The following is a 16,221-nucleotide window of genomic DNA, read 5'->3' as shown; positions in this document are numbered from 1 at the left end:
AATTATTCGAGGATATTACCGGTGTCCGGTTAATATTTTACAATGTTCCGCCGATAGGACAGGCTGATAATAAATGCAACTCGCGGCTAGCAGGAAGCCTCGCCGCCAATTTCCTCTTATCAGGTGTCCGCCTTGTAACGTAGCCGGCGTTCTCCTCGTTAATCAGCCGAGATTATAAAGGAGGCTCGTCCCCGGCTTAATTGGCAGCGTACCAGGTGTGCCATGGTGAATTCATGAGACCGGGTGCCACCTGAAATATGAGGAAACAAGCCGCGGAGGAATTAAAGTACTCGAGAGGATGCTACCGAAAGTCCGAAAAGTGAAGAAGACGAAGAGCATCCAGTTTTTACGAAATTTATTCAGGTAAACATAGCGCCCTACAGTCGTATCGCGAGCTTCGCGATCGATGGAGTCTCCTGTACTTCGTTCTACTATATTTCCTGTCGGACTTCGCCCCAACTATATTCCCTGTCGGACTTCTCCCTAACTATATATCCAGTCAGACTTCGTAAACGACGCCTTGAAGAGGGGCAATCTCGGAATCGTCCTCCTGGCGAGTCTTCGTCAAGTCGTCGGAGTCCTCTTCTAGGAAATCCCGAGGGAGCGACGGGATCGGGATCGATAATCCGGGATTTAACGGCGAAGTTGAAAAACTCGGCGAGGCCGTGAAACGACTTCCACGTGGAGGCTCCTCGTCAGGGTTCGGCTCGACGGAAGAGAGCCTCCCCTGGGAAGAGTCCTTTCCCTGGACCATCGGGTCCCTGGGGACCTCAGGGACCCTAGGGAACCCAGGTCCGAGGCAGGGTCCGAGGACGTCGAGCGGAAGCGAGGTCACTCGCCGACCTTCCGCTCGACGAGTCGGAACGTCTCTTCCCTTTTTCTTTCCTTCCGGCCCGGTCGTCACCAAAAGTCATGCTCCGTGATCTTTGCTCGACATAATTTACTAGAAAAAAAGGGAAAAATCGGTGTACTGTACAATTAAGGCTGACTCCGCGGTCCTCCCCGAGTTCCTCGACGATGCGGTTTCAGCCGCGGCGCGGCTCGCGCGCTTTCCACCGGCTCCGGTGCACGTCTTCTTTACTAATTGGCCTGGAACAAAATAATTAAAAGTCGAGGTGCCTTTTATTAACTTACTAATGGATAAATGAGGATCATAAATTATATTATAATTTAGTTCACTTCCTGAAGGGTGTGGTAAGGATATTTTTCAGGGACCCCGAAGTACGTTCCATTGTTCTAATTCCGCCAAGGCGGAAATTTCAGGGACTGTTAAAGGAACTTCGGCACGTCCTTCATCCATTTATCGGTGGTTCACCGACCTTGGGCGAGTCTCCGCCACCTAGGAAAACGAGGCCCGTGGCACCGGCGTACGCTAGCAGCGTGTCGACGGCCTGCTGCGTCTCCAGGAGGATCCTGGCTTCGTTCATCCAGTCCCTAGCGATGCACCGAGGAGCACCTTCCAGGAGGTTCAAGTACCGTAGGGTCATCCTGAAGTCGCCACGGTCCATCCAGTATCTAGAAAAAGGGAGCAGCTGTTAGAGGCCGCGAGATTACAGGACAATCTCGGGTCTAAAACCGATCGCTGATCGATCGAGGTCGAGGATGCGACCAGCCGAGACGGCCCAACAATCTGGCTATACTCGATTTATTAGCGAGTTCGCGGTACCGACATCGGGGGGTAACGCGTCTGCAGTTACTTGCAGTTACTTGCAGCTACTTGCAGTAACCACGCTCGACTGGCTAACCGGTGAATGCGTCCAACTTCGGGCCAGGAAGTTCCCCAAAGTGCGGGGAACTTGCAGGCCGCTCCTTTCCGCCCTGAAGTCCGTGGAAATGGCTTGACCGCGGTGGGATTAACGATCGAGAGACCGACCTCGACGAGTTCCCCGGGATTTTTCCCTCTTCAGGGTACCCTGGGAGGTTCGCATCCCTCATTTCAGGGCGCGGAAGGGTTGGACGTTCCTCGGATCCGATGCCAGCCTGGGGCACGTCTCTGATGGAGAGCTAGATGTTCCCCAGATGTTCATAAGGGGTGGTGGGTGGTTAGGGAATTAAATGCCCCAAGATGGCGTGGACAGAAAGAAATGTGCGAGTCTGAGAGAAATCCCGGGAAAGTCTGGGAGGGTAACAGAAAGACGTGGGGAAAACCTCTGGGCGAGTGTCAGAAAGTACTCCAGGAAAAGTCGCAAAGGGTTCCGGCCGCGAGGCTCGCTGCCAGGTCGGGGAATTATTTCGCAAGGCTATTAAAATCCCGGCCAAGTTAACCGGGCATTATGTTCGTCGTGTACACCGGAAAGGCTGGCTCCGCAAAATTCCCGGCAATTGATTCGACCGATTGTTCGAGTCCCCGGGCAGGTCCACGGAGACGGCTGACGTTTCCCGTGGGTGTACATTTTGCCTACGTGGGAGTACGTCCCGGGGGGGTCCCGGGATCCAAGAATATATGCATGTACCGGTGCATATGCCGGGCCATCTATACCAGGTATATACGCAGGCATATAGATATATTCGAGAGGCATTCGCCATTCCTAGGCGCAGTTCCGAGGGGGATCCCTATTTGCCATGCTACTCTCGTTGACGAACCGACTCGGTCTTACTCCGTTGACTGGCAGTATTTCTCTCGAGCAAAATCTTAAGGAAATCACGGCGCCCCCAGCTCGTTCCCGCACATCTCGGAGCAGCCTCTGCAGGATCGAGAGATGGATTCTTCCCGAGCGGGAACGGAAATCCCGGGAAATCGGGGTTCTTACGAATTCCCTGGATTTCCCGGGTGGGACGGGACGCCTTATACCGGGTATGTAGGATCTTTATCCGAGATCGGAATTCCTCAAAACAGGAGACCCGGGAAGCGATTCAGGGGAGGATGCCAGGATTCCGCACGGAGAAGTCCTCCGACGCCCTCCTCGGTTAAAGTCCTGGCAAATGGTCGCCCTGACCCGCCGCGGAATGCGTTCCATCGCGGCCCTTCTTCGGGGAAGTCGCGCTCAAGTTTCGGAGTTCTTGCGGTCCCTGGGGAAGAGGCGAACAGGAAAGGAGGTCGCGAAGAGGCCTGACCTCGCTCTGTGGAGGATGTCGTAGGTGTTGAGGGCCTCCACGTCGATGGGCTCGTCGTCCAGCTCGCTCTTCGGTATCGGGCCGACCGCCTTGACCAGCAGGAAGCTTTGCAGATAGCTGAGGACGTAGATCGGCAAGGACGCCCCGGTCTCCGGAACGAGGGCCAGCCTCCTCGCCATGTTCTCTACCTGACAACAATGGCCTGGTCATCAGCCGGGAATTTATGGGGACTCGGAGGGACCCGAATCGCCTCGTAAACCCGCAATCATCACCTGGAGGAACCTCTCTCTGAGCGCGTCTTCGGGGAAGACTCCTCGCTTATACGCCTCTTCGGGGATGCCTTCGATGGTCGCGCGCACCAGCTCGTCTCCTTTCGCTGAAACGAGATGTTAGGGTGATATGAAAGGCGCCGAGCAATTTAATCGAGGTCGATTAATCAAAATCGGAAGGACCCATTCCCATGATACGAATCAGGATGAGTCTTTCTTCTCTCTACTTACGAGCAGCCTTGGAGACGGCGTTGATCTCCGGCTCGAGGGGCCTGATAGCCTTATCAGGCGTGGCACCAGGTGGGGCGACTTTGACAGCTCTTGCCAAAGCTTGACAGGCTGCCCAGAGCATTTGCGCGTCGCAGGCACTCCTCTCCTCGTCCAGCCTCGCTGCAAATGCGAATGCAAATTGCGGGGGATTTAAAGGCCATTGCGGGAACGCAAAGTTCGAGGTTAATCGGAACTCATTGGCGAGAGGTGCAAGGAACTTCGGTACTTCCGAGTTGTCCCGCGGTATCGTCCGCAAAATCCGAGCCTCGTGGACAAATTAACGAAATTACCCCCGGATCCCGAGGGCGAGGCTCGTTACGGGACCAACGGAGATCCCGAGGGTTCGAATCGCCGGGAAGTTAAATCCTCTACCGATTTCCGCGAGGCCACATCCACGGAATCGCGTTGGGTAATTCTCTCCGAGAAGCGCGAACAAAAGGAAAAAAGAAAGAAAATCATTTTTCCAACAGATAGACCGGAAAGCTCTGAAACGTTTTTTCTTCTCTTCTTTTTCATAATATTAATATATTATCCCCGTTTCATATTTAATGCCAATACTCGCAGCGACCCCAACGGAAACGTTTACGGAAATTGCGCGAATCATCGTTTATTATTTTGTGTCCAATAACAAAACGTCATGGAGTTTACCGAATTAATTCACAATTGTCCGTACTTTTAACCGGAAAATTGGGAATAATTATGAATGGAATCAGTACACGAATTGGTATGACAAAAGTGTTAAAAGGAAATCCGAAGCGAAGTCGAAGTTCCAGTTGGTAAAATCCGAGGTCGAATTTCGAAGGCGACTGGTAAAATTCTAAAGCACGGTAAAAAGCTCGGCTAGGTGAGTGCCCGGAAAGGGAAAGCCCCGTGATTCCAGGGGATTAACGAAATTACCGGTGATCCCCCGGGTGTCACCTGCGGCGTTCCAGCTGAGGTTAAATCAGGAAGGGACTAAACCCCGAAACCCGGAGAGCTTTCGACGGTAGCGTTTCACGGTTGGAGTGCAAGCTCACCCGACCCTGGATCCCTCTCCGGTATCTCGGACTCTCTCTTTCTATTTTTGCACCAAGCGACGCGTCACAAAAGGGATGGATCGCACCGCCGGAGAGAAGCGCAAATTGACTCGAAACCCGACGGCACGCAATTTCCGGGCTGACTGGAAAATCGTAGAGGGAGAAAGCGAGGAAGGAATAAAAATATGGGGCGTAAAAAAGAGCCGGATATAAAAAAGGCCTTCATAGAAAAAAAAAAAAAAAAAGGCAGCGCCGCAGGTCCCCTGCTCCTCCCACGTGGAATGAAGGCGACACGGAAGCGACACATCCAGTCGATATCTCTAATCGAAAGATAATATAAATATAAATATAAACCTCGTTCCCGTTTCGGACACTATATTCAGCTAAAGGAATCGCTTTTACCGCCGATTAAATGCCTCGCCACGATAAAGGGAGCTTGCGGCGTAACGCGATAACATTGGCCGTCTCGATTCTGCGAGGGGGAGCTTTTCTTAAAGGGTGGCGGACATCCGAGGCGAGTTCGAAATATCGGATGCCAAAGCTTGGGGGGGAAAAGATCGCGAAAGCTAGCGGGAACAACGACTCGCTCGGAAAGCCCCGCGTAAAAGGCGGGAAAAGCTCCCCGCGAGGCTTTTAGAAGAGTATCCATTTACGCGTGGCTACGTTCCCGGCGCGCGGCTTACTTGCCCTTCCGACACGTATAATTCGAATCGCCCGGGACCGCGAAAGCTCAACCGGGAGGAGCTTCAAAGCTTCCTTCCAGCCGGCTCGCAAGCGCCCAACTAATTAGCAAACACTCCCCCGCGGGAGCATTCCGTCGATACGCGCTTTTCTCTCATCCGCCTCCCACATTTTCCGCCCCTTTGGACCCCTGAATCGCTTTTAGACTCGCCACTCGTTTGAGCTTTCCGTTCCCACGGGTCCTCCTCGCGGTTTTCCGCCGAATTAGCGGTTTGTAACAGGATTCGCGGTTTATCGCCAAACTCGGGATTTTTTTTTTTCACCAAATCCGCGTGTTACGCAAAATTCCCGGTTTATCGGCAAACTCGCGATTTTTCACGAAATTCGCAATTTTTCGCCATGTTTTACATTCCACGGCAGTATGTCGCAAATTTCCGCTGTTTTCCGCATTTTTCATGGTTTTTATCCTTCAAGCCCGTTTGCGGTTTTTCGCGGTTCCCCTCTCGGCGCAGGCTCTCCCTCTGAAATGCCGCCACAAAGAGAAAGAGGGCCAAGGAGGAAACTCCGACTGTAATTTCTGTCTCCTGTAATCGGCACGGTTAACCGGCCGAGTGGAATAAAATTGGATACGTCTCTGGATAAGACGTAAAAAAGCGGCTCTTTCTCTCTCTCTTTTTCGAGGCTTTCCCACCTTCCGGTGGCCCCGTTATCATCGCCGGAAGCGGGCGAGCGAGTTCGAGACCGATAGCTTTTTGTCCGGAGAACAGTCGTCGAAAGTTTGGCCCTGGTCGATGGTTATACGACTGCTTTTCCGTTTCCGGTGGGGGCCGCACCCCCCGAGACCACCCCTCCCGGTAATTTTCGCGTTTTACTGCTTAACTTTTCCAGACCGCCAAAATGGCAGCCGGGGAAAACGGCGGGTGGCATTTTCAATTTCCGCAATCCACTTAGCGAGCCCGGTTTTCCGGACAATTGGCCATTGCCGATTTTACGAGACCTCCAATTTTCCCCGGAATTAACAGGAATTAGATTAAAGTCTCGAGGGAAGAGAAGGGAGGAGGTAGTAAACGGGTCCGCATAAAATTTCACAATTTCCTCGATTTTCCTAAAAAGTCATCCGAACGAGGCTACTGGCGTAAGGATGGAGGGTCTGTCTCTTCCGGGAAAACACGGGAAAATATCCACCCCACATGGGTGGGTTTCCCGGTGGGGAAAAGAGGCAAAGAGAGAAAAGAAGAAATGTCGATCGATTAATCGAGCTTTTTAATAACTCGCGTTGAAAGCGGTCCTCTGGGGCGCGACGGGCCTCTGGGCTGATACGAGCCATCGACGGGGCTCTCGAGTGAGATTCAATAACGACGGGAATTCAATAAGGAAGTCCTGGAGGGGGTGTTCGGCCAAAGAGGCCCGACGTGTCAAAGACGAGGCCAACAAAGTGGCGAAAGGGGCCACGAGGGAGAGATATCCCGTGGGATAAGGGGCGCCACCCCCTGACGCACCCTCCCCGTAAACAAGGATGACTCTCTGCCTACTTTATCCCCCAGGATCCGGATACGGGGTTTCGGCACGTCCCGGGAAAGCTCGTCAACGTTCCCCAAAGCTCCGAAAGCCAATCCGGGTCGTCGGGTAGATTCGTAATTTATTTCCGAGGTACATCCAACTAGTACGGCTAAAAGTATCACCCCTTTCCCTGGCGTTCGCATCCCCGAAAAAGCTCAGCTTTATTTCCTGATCATTTCCTAATCCGCGGAGACCCTTAAAGAGGCTATTGCGGTTCTTTCTTTCGTTTCTACGACATTAGTCGTTCCATATTGATAACAGGCACTTTTCCCATTATCTTCCAAACGGCTCGAGCGATTCCTTTTAATCGGGGAACAGATTGCCAATAAAAAAAGCAGTAAACATTCCCGTTTGTTTAATTTGATTGCGCAGGAAGTCGTCGTGCCGGGTTAAAGGACATCTCCTGGGAAGCGATTCCGGATATGCGGAAGTCCTTTGGGAACAATTACCGGGATTTCCGAACGGCCGAGTTTTGCGGGGCTCGCGCATAAGCCACCTTAATGACACCCGGAGAGGTGATAAACGTTGAAAGTTATAATTGCAATACTTGCTGCATACATTATTCCAGGTGCAGCCGCGGGACCGCGACCTATCAGTCCATCTCGGCCGACAACGCAGCAGTTATCCGTTTTAGTTAGCAGCCCCTAAACTGCGCTCGCCGCCCCCCGGTAGGGGTAGTTTCGCCCGGGTTCCGCTATTATTGCGCCGGATTTATTGCTAATGTTTTTCCCCGGCATAAAGGATCCGCTAATTTACAAACACAGCCGAGTTGTTAACAGCGGCCATCCGGGGGTGTTTCTCACCCCTCGGCGGTCCATCTTGCCCCCGTCGAGCTTCCCAGCTTTTCAGCATTTTACGAACTACCGGGTACCATTTGTTTCCTCCCTCTGTTATCATTTCTCTAGACAAGTGATATGAAAAGTGTCTCATCTCCCACTCACAGGAGAATGCACCCTTAACGGGCCCGCCAGCACCCCTTTTCTGAAGTTTTGCAGGTCGGAAATGCCAGAATGACTGATCTCTTCGGGTCCCAGGGATCCTCTTGCTTCCATTTTCCCCCTGGAGCCAATCGGCCGGAAATTCCGGTCGATGCTTAACCCTGGAAGTGCTCGTACGTTTCGCCCGATGCATTCCATACTTCCCGAAGTGAGTAGCAATCCTTGGTATATCATCTTCCCCTGGCGAAGAGCCTCCGAGTGAATAAGTCAGATCCAGTGGAGTTACTGCGGCGAAGGCCTGGATCGATCCTAGAACTTGAAGACGGCCTCTTCGGTGAAATTTCATCCCTTGTTTCTCGCACCGCCTGGTGGAAGGGAAAGAGAAAGAGCAAATGGCGCAACGGTTCCCCGCGAAATCCCGTGGCAATCCTTTCCTGGTCCTGGTGGGTCCCCGAGTCACCCCGACGACTCTTCGAGGTCTTCGGCATCAAAGGGCGCCGACGACCTATCGAATCCTGGCCGAGACTTCATTAAAAGTTGGCCTTTTCCTGAGCATCCTGGCTAATTGAGGGAACGCCGAGTTTACAGGAGCTCCTAGTGGCGCCTAATGAGCGTTTAAGCTTCCCCGAGGAGTAATCGAGTCCCCGAGGACGAAGGCTCGCCCGAATTAACCGGCCCCCTTCGTGGCGTTAATCCGGACTTAAAGCGTCCGCTGATCCTCGGTGGTCGAGGAGTCTCTTCAGGGTTCTATTCGGGATTCCCTTCCCCGGGAGCGGATTTTCTACTCGCCGGTTTTCCAGCCCCGTTGACCAGCTTTCGGAAAGTATACCTTTAACGGAGGAGCGTGTTCGGCGCCTTCGGCTTTGGAGACCGGAAACGTGACCACTTCATGCGGAGCTAAACCCATTACGAGCTCCTATCCTAAAACACCAGGTCCGGGTACTTCTCCTCCTCTTCGTGATAATCTTCCTCTTCATTTCCAAGCACCAGGAATTATTCCCGTCGAAGAAGTCCAACCCTCGCCGCGACGTTCCCGTCTTTAACAGCTCACCAATCGAACATGGCTCAACATTTATATCCCCAGATAGAGCACTTATTACAAAGCCTGCCCAAGGCATCCACGAAGGGCAAAACAGGATAACGCGCGTCTTGCACGATTAAAATCGTCTTCAAGGTAGTCTTCAGCTCCCATCCCGGAGGTCGGTCGCGTTTCCTCCACTACCAGGTCACCTTTGTCATCCGCAGGAGCAATTCGAGGTAGAAACCGGCGGTAAAGCCCCTTACCTAGGTCCTATTCCTTTAAAGACCCATACCGTGGAAATAAAAGAACGCCATGCTCACCCTTAAGAGCGGCGTCCAGTCCCCGCAGTCTGCCGACAATGGAGGCGAGCTGTAATTTCGACCTGCCGGTCTCCAGCTCCACTTGTTCGCTTACAGTCCTGTTGACGAGCCTCTGGTGTTCCCTGTCCTTCTGTTCGAGGATCTCCTTGAGGTGGTCCGCGTGAACCTGGGCCTGGATCCTGAGTTGCCTCCTCATCTCGTCGTCGAAGGCCTTCTGCTCCTCGAGGAACTGAAACAAGAAGATCCCCTGGTAATTAATCGAAACAAGGGCAAGGATACCCGGAAAGGTGCCTCCTGGTTCTTAAGAGGTCGCAGATACCCCCCAAGCCCGAAGAAATCCGAACCCCCAGGTCCTTGAAGGACCCTCTTCGGCTTCGCTGGCTACTCGGCGACCCGTTAACGCGGAATCGACGGTCCCTGGAGCGACGCCCGTTAACATGGCCCTGGCTGTAACGAAACTTTGATTAATTATCCGCGTTTAAGCCCGGCCTCGTTGCCAAGTGACCCAGGCCTCTCGGAGAGGGTTCTCTTGTCCATTTCCTCGGGGCAGGACACGAGGATGTATTTTGTGTGCCCAGGGCCTACATCGCTCCTCCAGCTCATACATTTCCCTGCTGGTGGCATGTCGTGCCACCGGCACCCTCGTCTCTCCTCGGCGATTAACGCACCCAAGCCTGCACCCTGGGCGAAATAAAAACGAATCGCGAACGTCGAAACGTCCCTCTTGAAATAAGAAATCCCCTGGCTTCGGTAAAATGGATGACGGATCTCCATGGAAAAATAGATCATCCACGCGATGACACCTCGCCGGAGAACTGGCGAGGGTGTTTCGCTTCATTTTTTTGTCTCTCCCTCTTCCTTTTCAAAAGTCCCTTCGTCTCGTCAGGAAACTCCACACGGGGAACACGAAAGCGTTCGCTCACTCGGCTCCGGAACTCGAAAGTTTCCTGAGCGCGCGTAAACGCGCCCCCGGTCCTTTTGTACTTTTGCACCCTCGAACACGGGGATGCCGGCCTTGTTCTTGCCCTCCTGTACATTTATGCCCTAGGGGTTCCGTGAGAAAAGAGAACACACACACCTGGAGACATAGCGAGATACTTTTCCTAATTTTATCCCCCATAAATAATAAATCCTTTAATAATAGCCGATCCCAGCCGAGGAAAGTTGCATCCCTGATGCATCTCATCGGGGCAGAAATATGTCGAGGTTCCTCTATCGATTCGGCTCGAAATGGCTGGCACTATCCGGTGACCCGGACCGCCAGGGTATTAATACGAAGGGACGTCCTATCGGAGAACAAATCGACATCCGTCGGGGGAAAAAAAAATCAAAAAGGAAAGAAATCGCGCCCCCGAGGTGTGTGAATTAAAAATCTGCTCGATCCCCGTCATCTCTTTCTCCCCCTCCCGCCCTGGATGGACCATCGATCCTCCGGTCGCTCTTCCGGAAATTGCACGCTCGATCGGCCGGGATTTCTTTTATTTTTCTCCCCCGGGATTTTTCGACACTGGATTACAGGCCGTTGCCCCGACAGATTAGCGTCCAATGGTCCGCGTCCCTATCAGTCTATTGAAACCATAAAACGATCTAAAACTATCGAGACGACACCCCTGCAATCTAAGGGCGCAATAAGGAAGGCAACCGCGGATTTGTCCCGACAGTTCCTGGGTCGGATGATATCACAGAGCGCATCCGCGCGCGGGCAATACCGCAGGCTAGTCTAAAGAGATAATATTGCCTCCCGCTAGCGAAATATTGGCGAGGGGCCAAATAGAAATAGATAAAAACCGGGCAGAAGAGGAATACGAGTCGAAAGGGGTGCGCATATAGGGTGAGAGTGAGACGGGGCAGCTATGTGCGGAGGATACGGGATACGCCGTATGCCGGCCGTGTAGGCATACATAATTCCTGGATGTATGTCGCATCTATGTGGTTCCCGGACGTCGAGTAGGGAGCACATTCTTATACATATGTGCGAGGTATACAAGCAGTCGGTTAGCCATGTGTGCAAGGCCTCGGTAGCGCACCTGGGAGCGACCATGACAGACCGAGTACATATACCCACCGCGTATTATTCGGCAGTCGTCACGGAGCTTTGGAGCTTTCGCGATTTTGTTCGGATATTCCTGTACGGATCCTAACTCTGCATGTACCGACGTAAACGGATTAACGTGACTGCGGACTTTAAGCCTCGAAGGGAGGCCAAGCTCGGCATTATGCAGGCCGAAATCTCTGCCGGGGCTCCAGCCAGCTCTCCATGTTCGTTAAGGCGATGCGAAAGTGGCGCCAAATAATTCCCGCATATAGAACTTTCCTCCAAACTTTGGACGTTTACAGAATTTTTGTTATAAATAGCAAATTGAAATTTCATGGGTGTAGGGACATTCCTCACAACCTCCGTATTTAGGCTGCAAAGTTTGAAGCGATTCGGAACGTCCAGTTAGGAGAAAAGTTGCCGCTCGATGGCTGATCGTTCGAACGCCTGGAAGCTCTTCTCGAAGAGTCTTCGAATAATCTCTCGTACCTTCCGATCGAATTCTTCCTGCAGGATGCGCTTCTCCTTGTTGACTTCTGTGCATATTAACGCCTCGATCTTCTCCTGGTCTCCCTCCTCGCCGGTCGCCTTCAGCGCTGCCTTTAGTTTAGCGTCCTCTATTGTCTGGAACAAAGCGGAGGAGGGGATCGATGAAACGTATCCACATGCGGAGGATTAACTCCAGAAAACTCGGGGAAGAAAAATAATGCAGCCCGGTGGATTGTTTCCGGCTAGTTGGAAAATGGGCCGCTGCCTAATACGGCGCTAATGTACTCCTAGGCTTTATGTGGCAGATCCCGATGCATACGCTAGCCTATGTACCGGTTCGGCATTGTTCCAATTTAAATGGGTTAATCTACTCGACGATCGGCGACTCTTACCTGAAGCCTGGCCACTTCCTTCTGGAGGGAGTTGATCTTGTTGTACGCGTAGAGGACGAACAGGTCCAACGCCTCCTCCCGAATCGCCATTTCCTTGTCGTGGACGTTGATTCCTGGGAAGAGAATTTGCAGTTCCTCGTTGAAGGTTTCCCTGGCAGACTCGACCTGCTTCCAGAATTTCTCCGTCACGTTGGCAGAGCGCATGTCGTCCTCGAATTTTTTTTTCGCGAGCTCTACGTCGTCCACTATCTTTTTGACGTTCCTCTTGGCCACGGTCTTCACCACCCCGGAAGCTTCGAATTTGGGGTCTTCGATCAAGTTGTACATCCGTTCCAGAGAGTCCATCGCGTCCTTGGCATTCTCCTCGGCACTCTTCAGGGAGTCCTTTACCTTTATCGAGGCGTCTTTTAGCCTGAACCAAGAAGGGGTTGATACAAACTCTAGATTAGTCTCAAAAAACTCAAACTGCATTAATTTCGTAGGAGAGAGGTTTACCTGGCCCAGACTCCACTTCCAATGTCGCTCGCTGCATGTTCCAAGATGGTAATGATGTCTTTATTGTAGTCTTGTATTGCACAACTAGCTTTGTTGTACGCTGTAATGGCTCTTGACGCTGCCTGACCACAATACCCCTCAAGCTCGACGAGATTGGCAGGCAATAATTCATCGGGTATGTTCTTCGGAGGGGGCAGTGGTTTCTCTGCCACTAAGGAGCGGAAGAAAACTCTGATCGATCATTGAAGCAGTTGAAGTATTAAAAAATTGACAGATACTCTGAATATAATTAGTACGATGAAGCACACTAACTTTCCTATGGAGTAATTATTTTTTTTCAAATCACTTTGCAGTTACGCACCAACTTCGATTTCGTCTCCTTTCTCCTTGCTTAACCGAATTTCTGCATAGGGTTCGTTAATGGGCGGCTGCTTTATGTCCACCAGTGGTTCAAATGCTGGTTTTGGTGCTATATCACACATGACGGCTTGTTATGCAATAGTTATTAACAATGGTTACAGCAAAAAGTTTGCAGAAGCAAGTAAAGATTAGATTGACTATAATGAGTGACTAACATTTCTCACAAGGATTACATATTGTCGTATAAAATTTGGTTGATAAACAAGTGGGGAGCAGAGAGGAAATTATTAAAGTAGGATATGAATTAATAAGAGAGGAAAAGAATGGATAACGGGATGGGGCTCACGTGTATAATCATGAATCAAAGTCATGCAGTCATCTTTCTTATAATTATGCTGACCTCCTTTCTCTTGTGTCTTTGGGAAGATGAAGTCCATTATCCTGCAGTTAAATAAATAATCTGGGTTAGTTGATTAATATTAAGTATTCCGTACTACAGACCGAGATACTCACGTTTCTTTCAATGACTCGAAGAAACTGCTTAGAAACTCGAGGTAAGTTGCCTCTTCTTGGAATATAATCCGAATAGCGTGGTCTGTACCAGGAACCCATTCTTCTAATGTTGCCCTAAAGTCTGGATTCTTCTTTGCAAAGGCTAATAATCCTAATGCACCAAGCGTCACGGCACTGATTGTCATCAAAGTACCAGTACCCCGTGTCTTCTCACTTTTGGATTTCCAAATGTCTTAGAGCTCATATGCAAACGGGCTTGTACGTCAAAGTATTGCATGCGATTCATTGACTTATTACAAGCATTTTTAATAATCATGCACTAATGTAATTCTCTTTTATTTTCATGTAGAAATAAATATAAAGTGGCAATCACAAATTCAATACAGTATCCATCGAGGATTAAACTCTTAGATTAAATACCTTTTCGGTGAGTCAGTTGAAAACTTAAGTCCAGAAAACCTGGACGTAAGTTTGGCTTCCTTGAAAAGCCTAAAACCAGGTACATTACTTTAGCAAGAAAAAGAATAAAATATAATCTACATTAACGGATTTATTGTCAAGCTTTCATTGTCATGAATTTATTGATCCAGAAGTTAGCTTTATCGTTCCTTATCTCCATGTGTCTGTCAAAGACAGATTAATGCTCAATATAGTCTACAGAGTACTTTGGAGCACAGCCCAAAAAGAGCACAGAGACATATATCTGTTACGCACAATAAACCCAAATCAAAATACCCCGCATCGAGCCGCCAATACAGTTCACTCGATACCCTCTTGTCTCACCTGCCTTCGGGTTCGCACTTGACACGAGCCCTCGTCTCATAGTACCTGGCCGTTAAGTAGAGCTTGGAATATCCGTGTTTCTTAACCTGCAAGCATAATCTCATTAAGCACGTCTGAAATTATGTAAGCGCCTATATTGAAGCCATCTTGTCACATTATGCCCACAACCTGCAGCTGACATTAATTTCAATAATATTCAATGACAACTGCCAAACCTTGTCGACAAACCATTGCGTAAACCTCTGACAATCGTCCCGTCATCCTGTGATGATCTCAATAATCTCAAAGTCGACATAATAAGACGAATTGAAGGAAATAAACGTCCCGTGTCTAAGAATGGCAGTTCACAACGCCAGTCGCCCCACGGTTTTCAGGTTAATATTAACCATGAAATCGTAGGGAGACATAACCAAGTCAAGGAGCGGTATTTAATAGAAGACTGGCACTTATTTTACATACCCGATTTAGACCGTTGCACGGAAATTTTAATCCAATTCGGAACATCTTTCGGGTGGCCGGTCGGACAGCCGAGGAAAAAGGGAACGACGGCACAAAACAGCTGGCCACCGACCGACGTGTCGACCGAAGGAACGCGCCCCGAAAAGAAGAATGTTGCGTATTGTTAGCGCCGTGATTCGAGGTAAATATCGACGTCAAGACGCTCGTATTTCCTCCGGTCGAGTGTTTTAAAACGCTGTTGAAGAAGTGGGCCTCGTCTCCATGCTCGGTGCGCGAAATCCGCGGGTAATTCGAGCGAAACGAGCTAGAGCGAGTTCTGCTTTGGAGGTTAGGCACGCCGAGGGCGGGCCGCCATCTTGGATCAGCTGAACAGCGGAATAGCGAATTCGCAATGGCCGCCAGATTTGAACGCCAATGCGTTCTTTACCTGACTCGATCGAATGATTTTGTTTGTCGAATGTGTCTGCACATAACAAGTGTCAAAGATTACACATAATTAGCCTCTTGCTTTAACTTTTCAGCGAGCAATGGCCGATTATTTGCAACAAGTTCTAATGCTTCGAAATCACTTATCGGTACCAACGTAGAGCAGACCCGGTCATTAGTAACATTTTCGCCAAGATTGTCGATGCAAGATGCTTGCAGATGGAGTAATCATGGAACATTATTGAGGTAAAATTTAGTTCTGTAGATTTTTCAACTCTTGCAACGGGATTAATACTAAATTGATTTCAGTGAACCATTGACGTCAAAGATTCTTTCATTGACAATGCCTACACCAACGTTATCGAGAACACTTACCAAGTTTTCCCTTCGGAAAGGGAAGAGGAAAGCAGTGAAACCTGTCATTAAAAGATTCTATAGACTAGACTGGTATCAATGATTATAGACATTTAGTATATCCGATATCGGAGAGGAGGTTAAGGAGGGGTTATTACAATTCATTATTTTTAGGGGCATTTGGATCCGTACAATGGCTGGACGGCACAAGCGTATGTGGTTAAAATCCAGAGATCGGAAACGACGTATGCGTAAACACGTTTTCACAAATGCTACGCAGTCCTGGTTGCTCGACAAAATGGTTACAAAGTTTTGGAAGAAGAGGAGGCACTATCCAGAGGATCCCTACGAGCCGTACCACTTGAGAGAAGAGTACCACAAAACAAGGAAATACCCTGCACCTATACCTGAGAAAGTTACGCCTTAGTGTCACAACTTGAGCATCGATACCTAACTTAAGAGAATACAATTATACAGTTATGCAGCTTCGAAACTCGTTCTCACAGACATTATTCTTTCTAACGAGTCACCCTCACTAAAATATTCCAATAACTAAATCAGCAGAAGTCTCACCTTGTGTCCCACCCCAAGAGTTAAATCTCCATCGTACCTCTGCCCACGAATCTATTAGCTAAGTGCAAAATTAATATTACATTTCCCCATTATCTCTTTTAACATTCACATTGGAAAATTAATAAATACACCCATTTATTACATATCGTCACACTTGGCGTTGGTGCTGGCGACTCGAATTTGGGGTCTAATTTCATCTGGAAAAATCGCGAA

General features: G+C 49.9%; 2 protein-coding genes across 3 annotated transcripts; one reads left to right on the top strand and one right to left on the bottom strand.

Annotated features, from left to right (window-relative positions):
- Positions 1-338: 338 nt before the first annotated feature.
- On the bottom strand, positions 339-14,775 carry LOC105700366 (MICOS complex subunit Mic60). Of its 2 annotated transcripts, XM_012426144.1 has the most exons (15): positions 14,656-14,775; positions 14,197-14,282; positions 13,834-13,902; positions 13,414-13,626; positions 13,301-13,341; positions 12,902-13,009; positions 12,541-12,751; positions 12,046-12,457; positions 11,654-11,788; positions 9,130-9,358; positions 3,555-3,713; positions 3,327-3,430; positions 3,055-3,242; positions 1,320-1,515; positions 339-1,089 (listed from the first exon to the last, which is right to left on the bottom strand). In XM_012426144.1, the coding sequence occupies exons 1-15, from the start codon at positions 14,698-14,700 to the stop codon at positions 1,081-1,083; spliced, it is 2,205 nt and encodes a 734-aa protein (XP_012281567.1). In that variant the 5' UTR covers positions 14,701-14,775; the 3' UTR covers positions 339-1,080. The 2 variants fall into 2 exon arrangements, with proteins under 2 accessions (XP_012281567.1, XP_012281566.1); XM_012426143.1 differs by lacking the exon at positions 12,902-13,009.
- On the top strand, positions 14,701-16,153 carry LOC105700369 (39S ribosomal protein L35, mitochondrial). Its single transcript, XM_012426147.2, has 4 exons — positions 14,701-14,836; positions 15,177-15,327; positions 15,391-15,528; positions 15,610-16,153. The coding sequence occupies exons 1-4, from the start codon at positions 14,806-14,808 to the stop codon at positions 15,860-15,862; spliced, it is 573 nt and encodes a 190-aa protein (XP_012281570.1). The 5' UTR covers positions 14,701-14,805; the 3' UTR covers positions 15,863-16,153.
- The last annotated feature ends 68 nt before the right edge of the window (positions 16,154-16,221 follow it).

This window comes from Orussus abietinus, unplaced genomic scaffold, assembly GCF_000612105.2.
Source record: "Orussus abietinus isolate OABI.00-Male unplaced genomic scaffold, Oabi_2.0 scaffold18, whole genome shotgun sequence".
Taxonomy (NCBI): domain Eukaryota; kingdom Metazoa; phylum Arthropoda; class Insecta; order Hymenoptera; family Orussidae; genus Orussus; species Orussus abietinus.
This window is presented reverse-complemented; position numbering and strand designations above follow the sequence as displayed.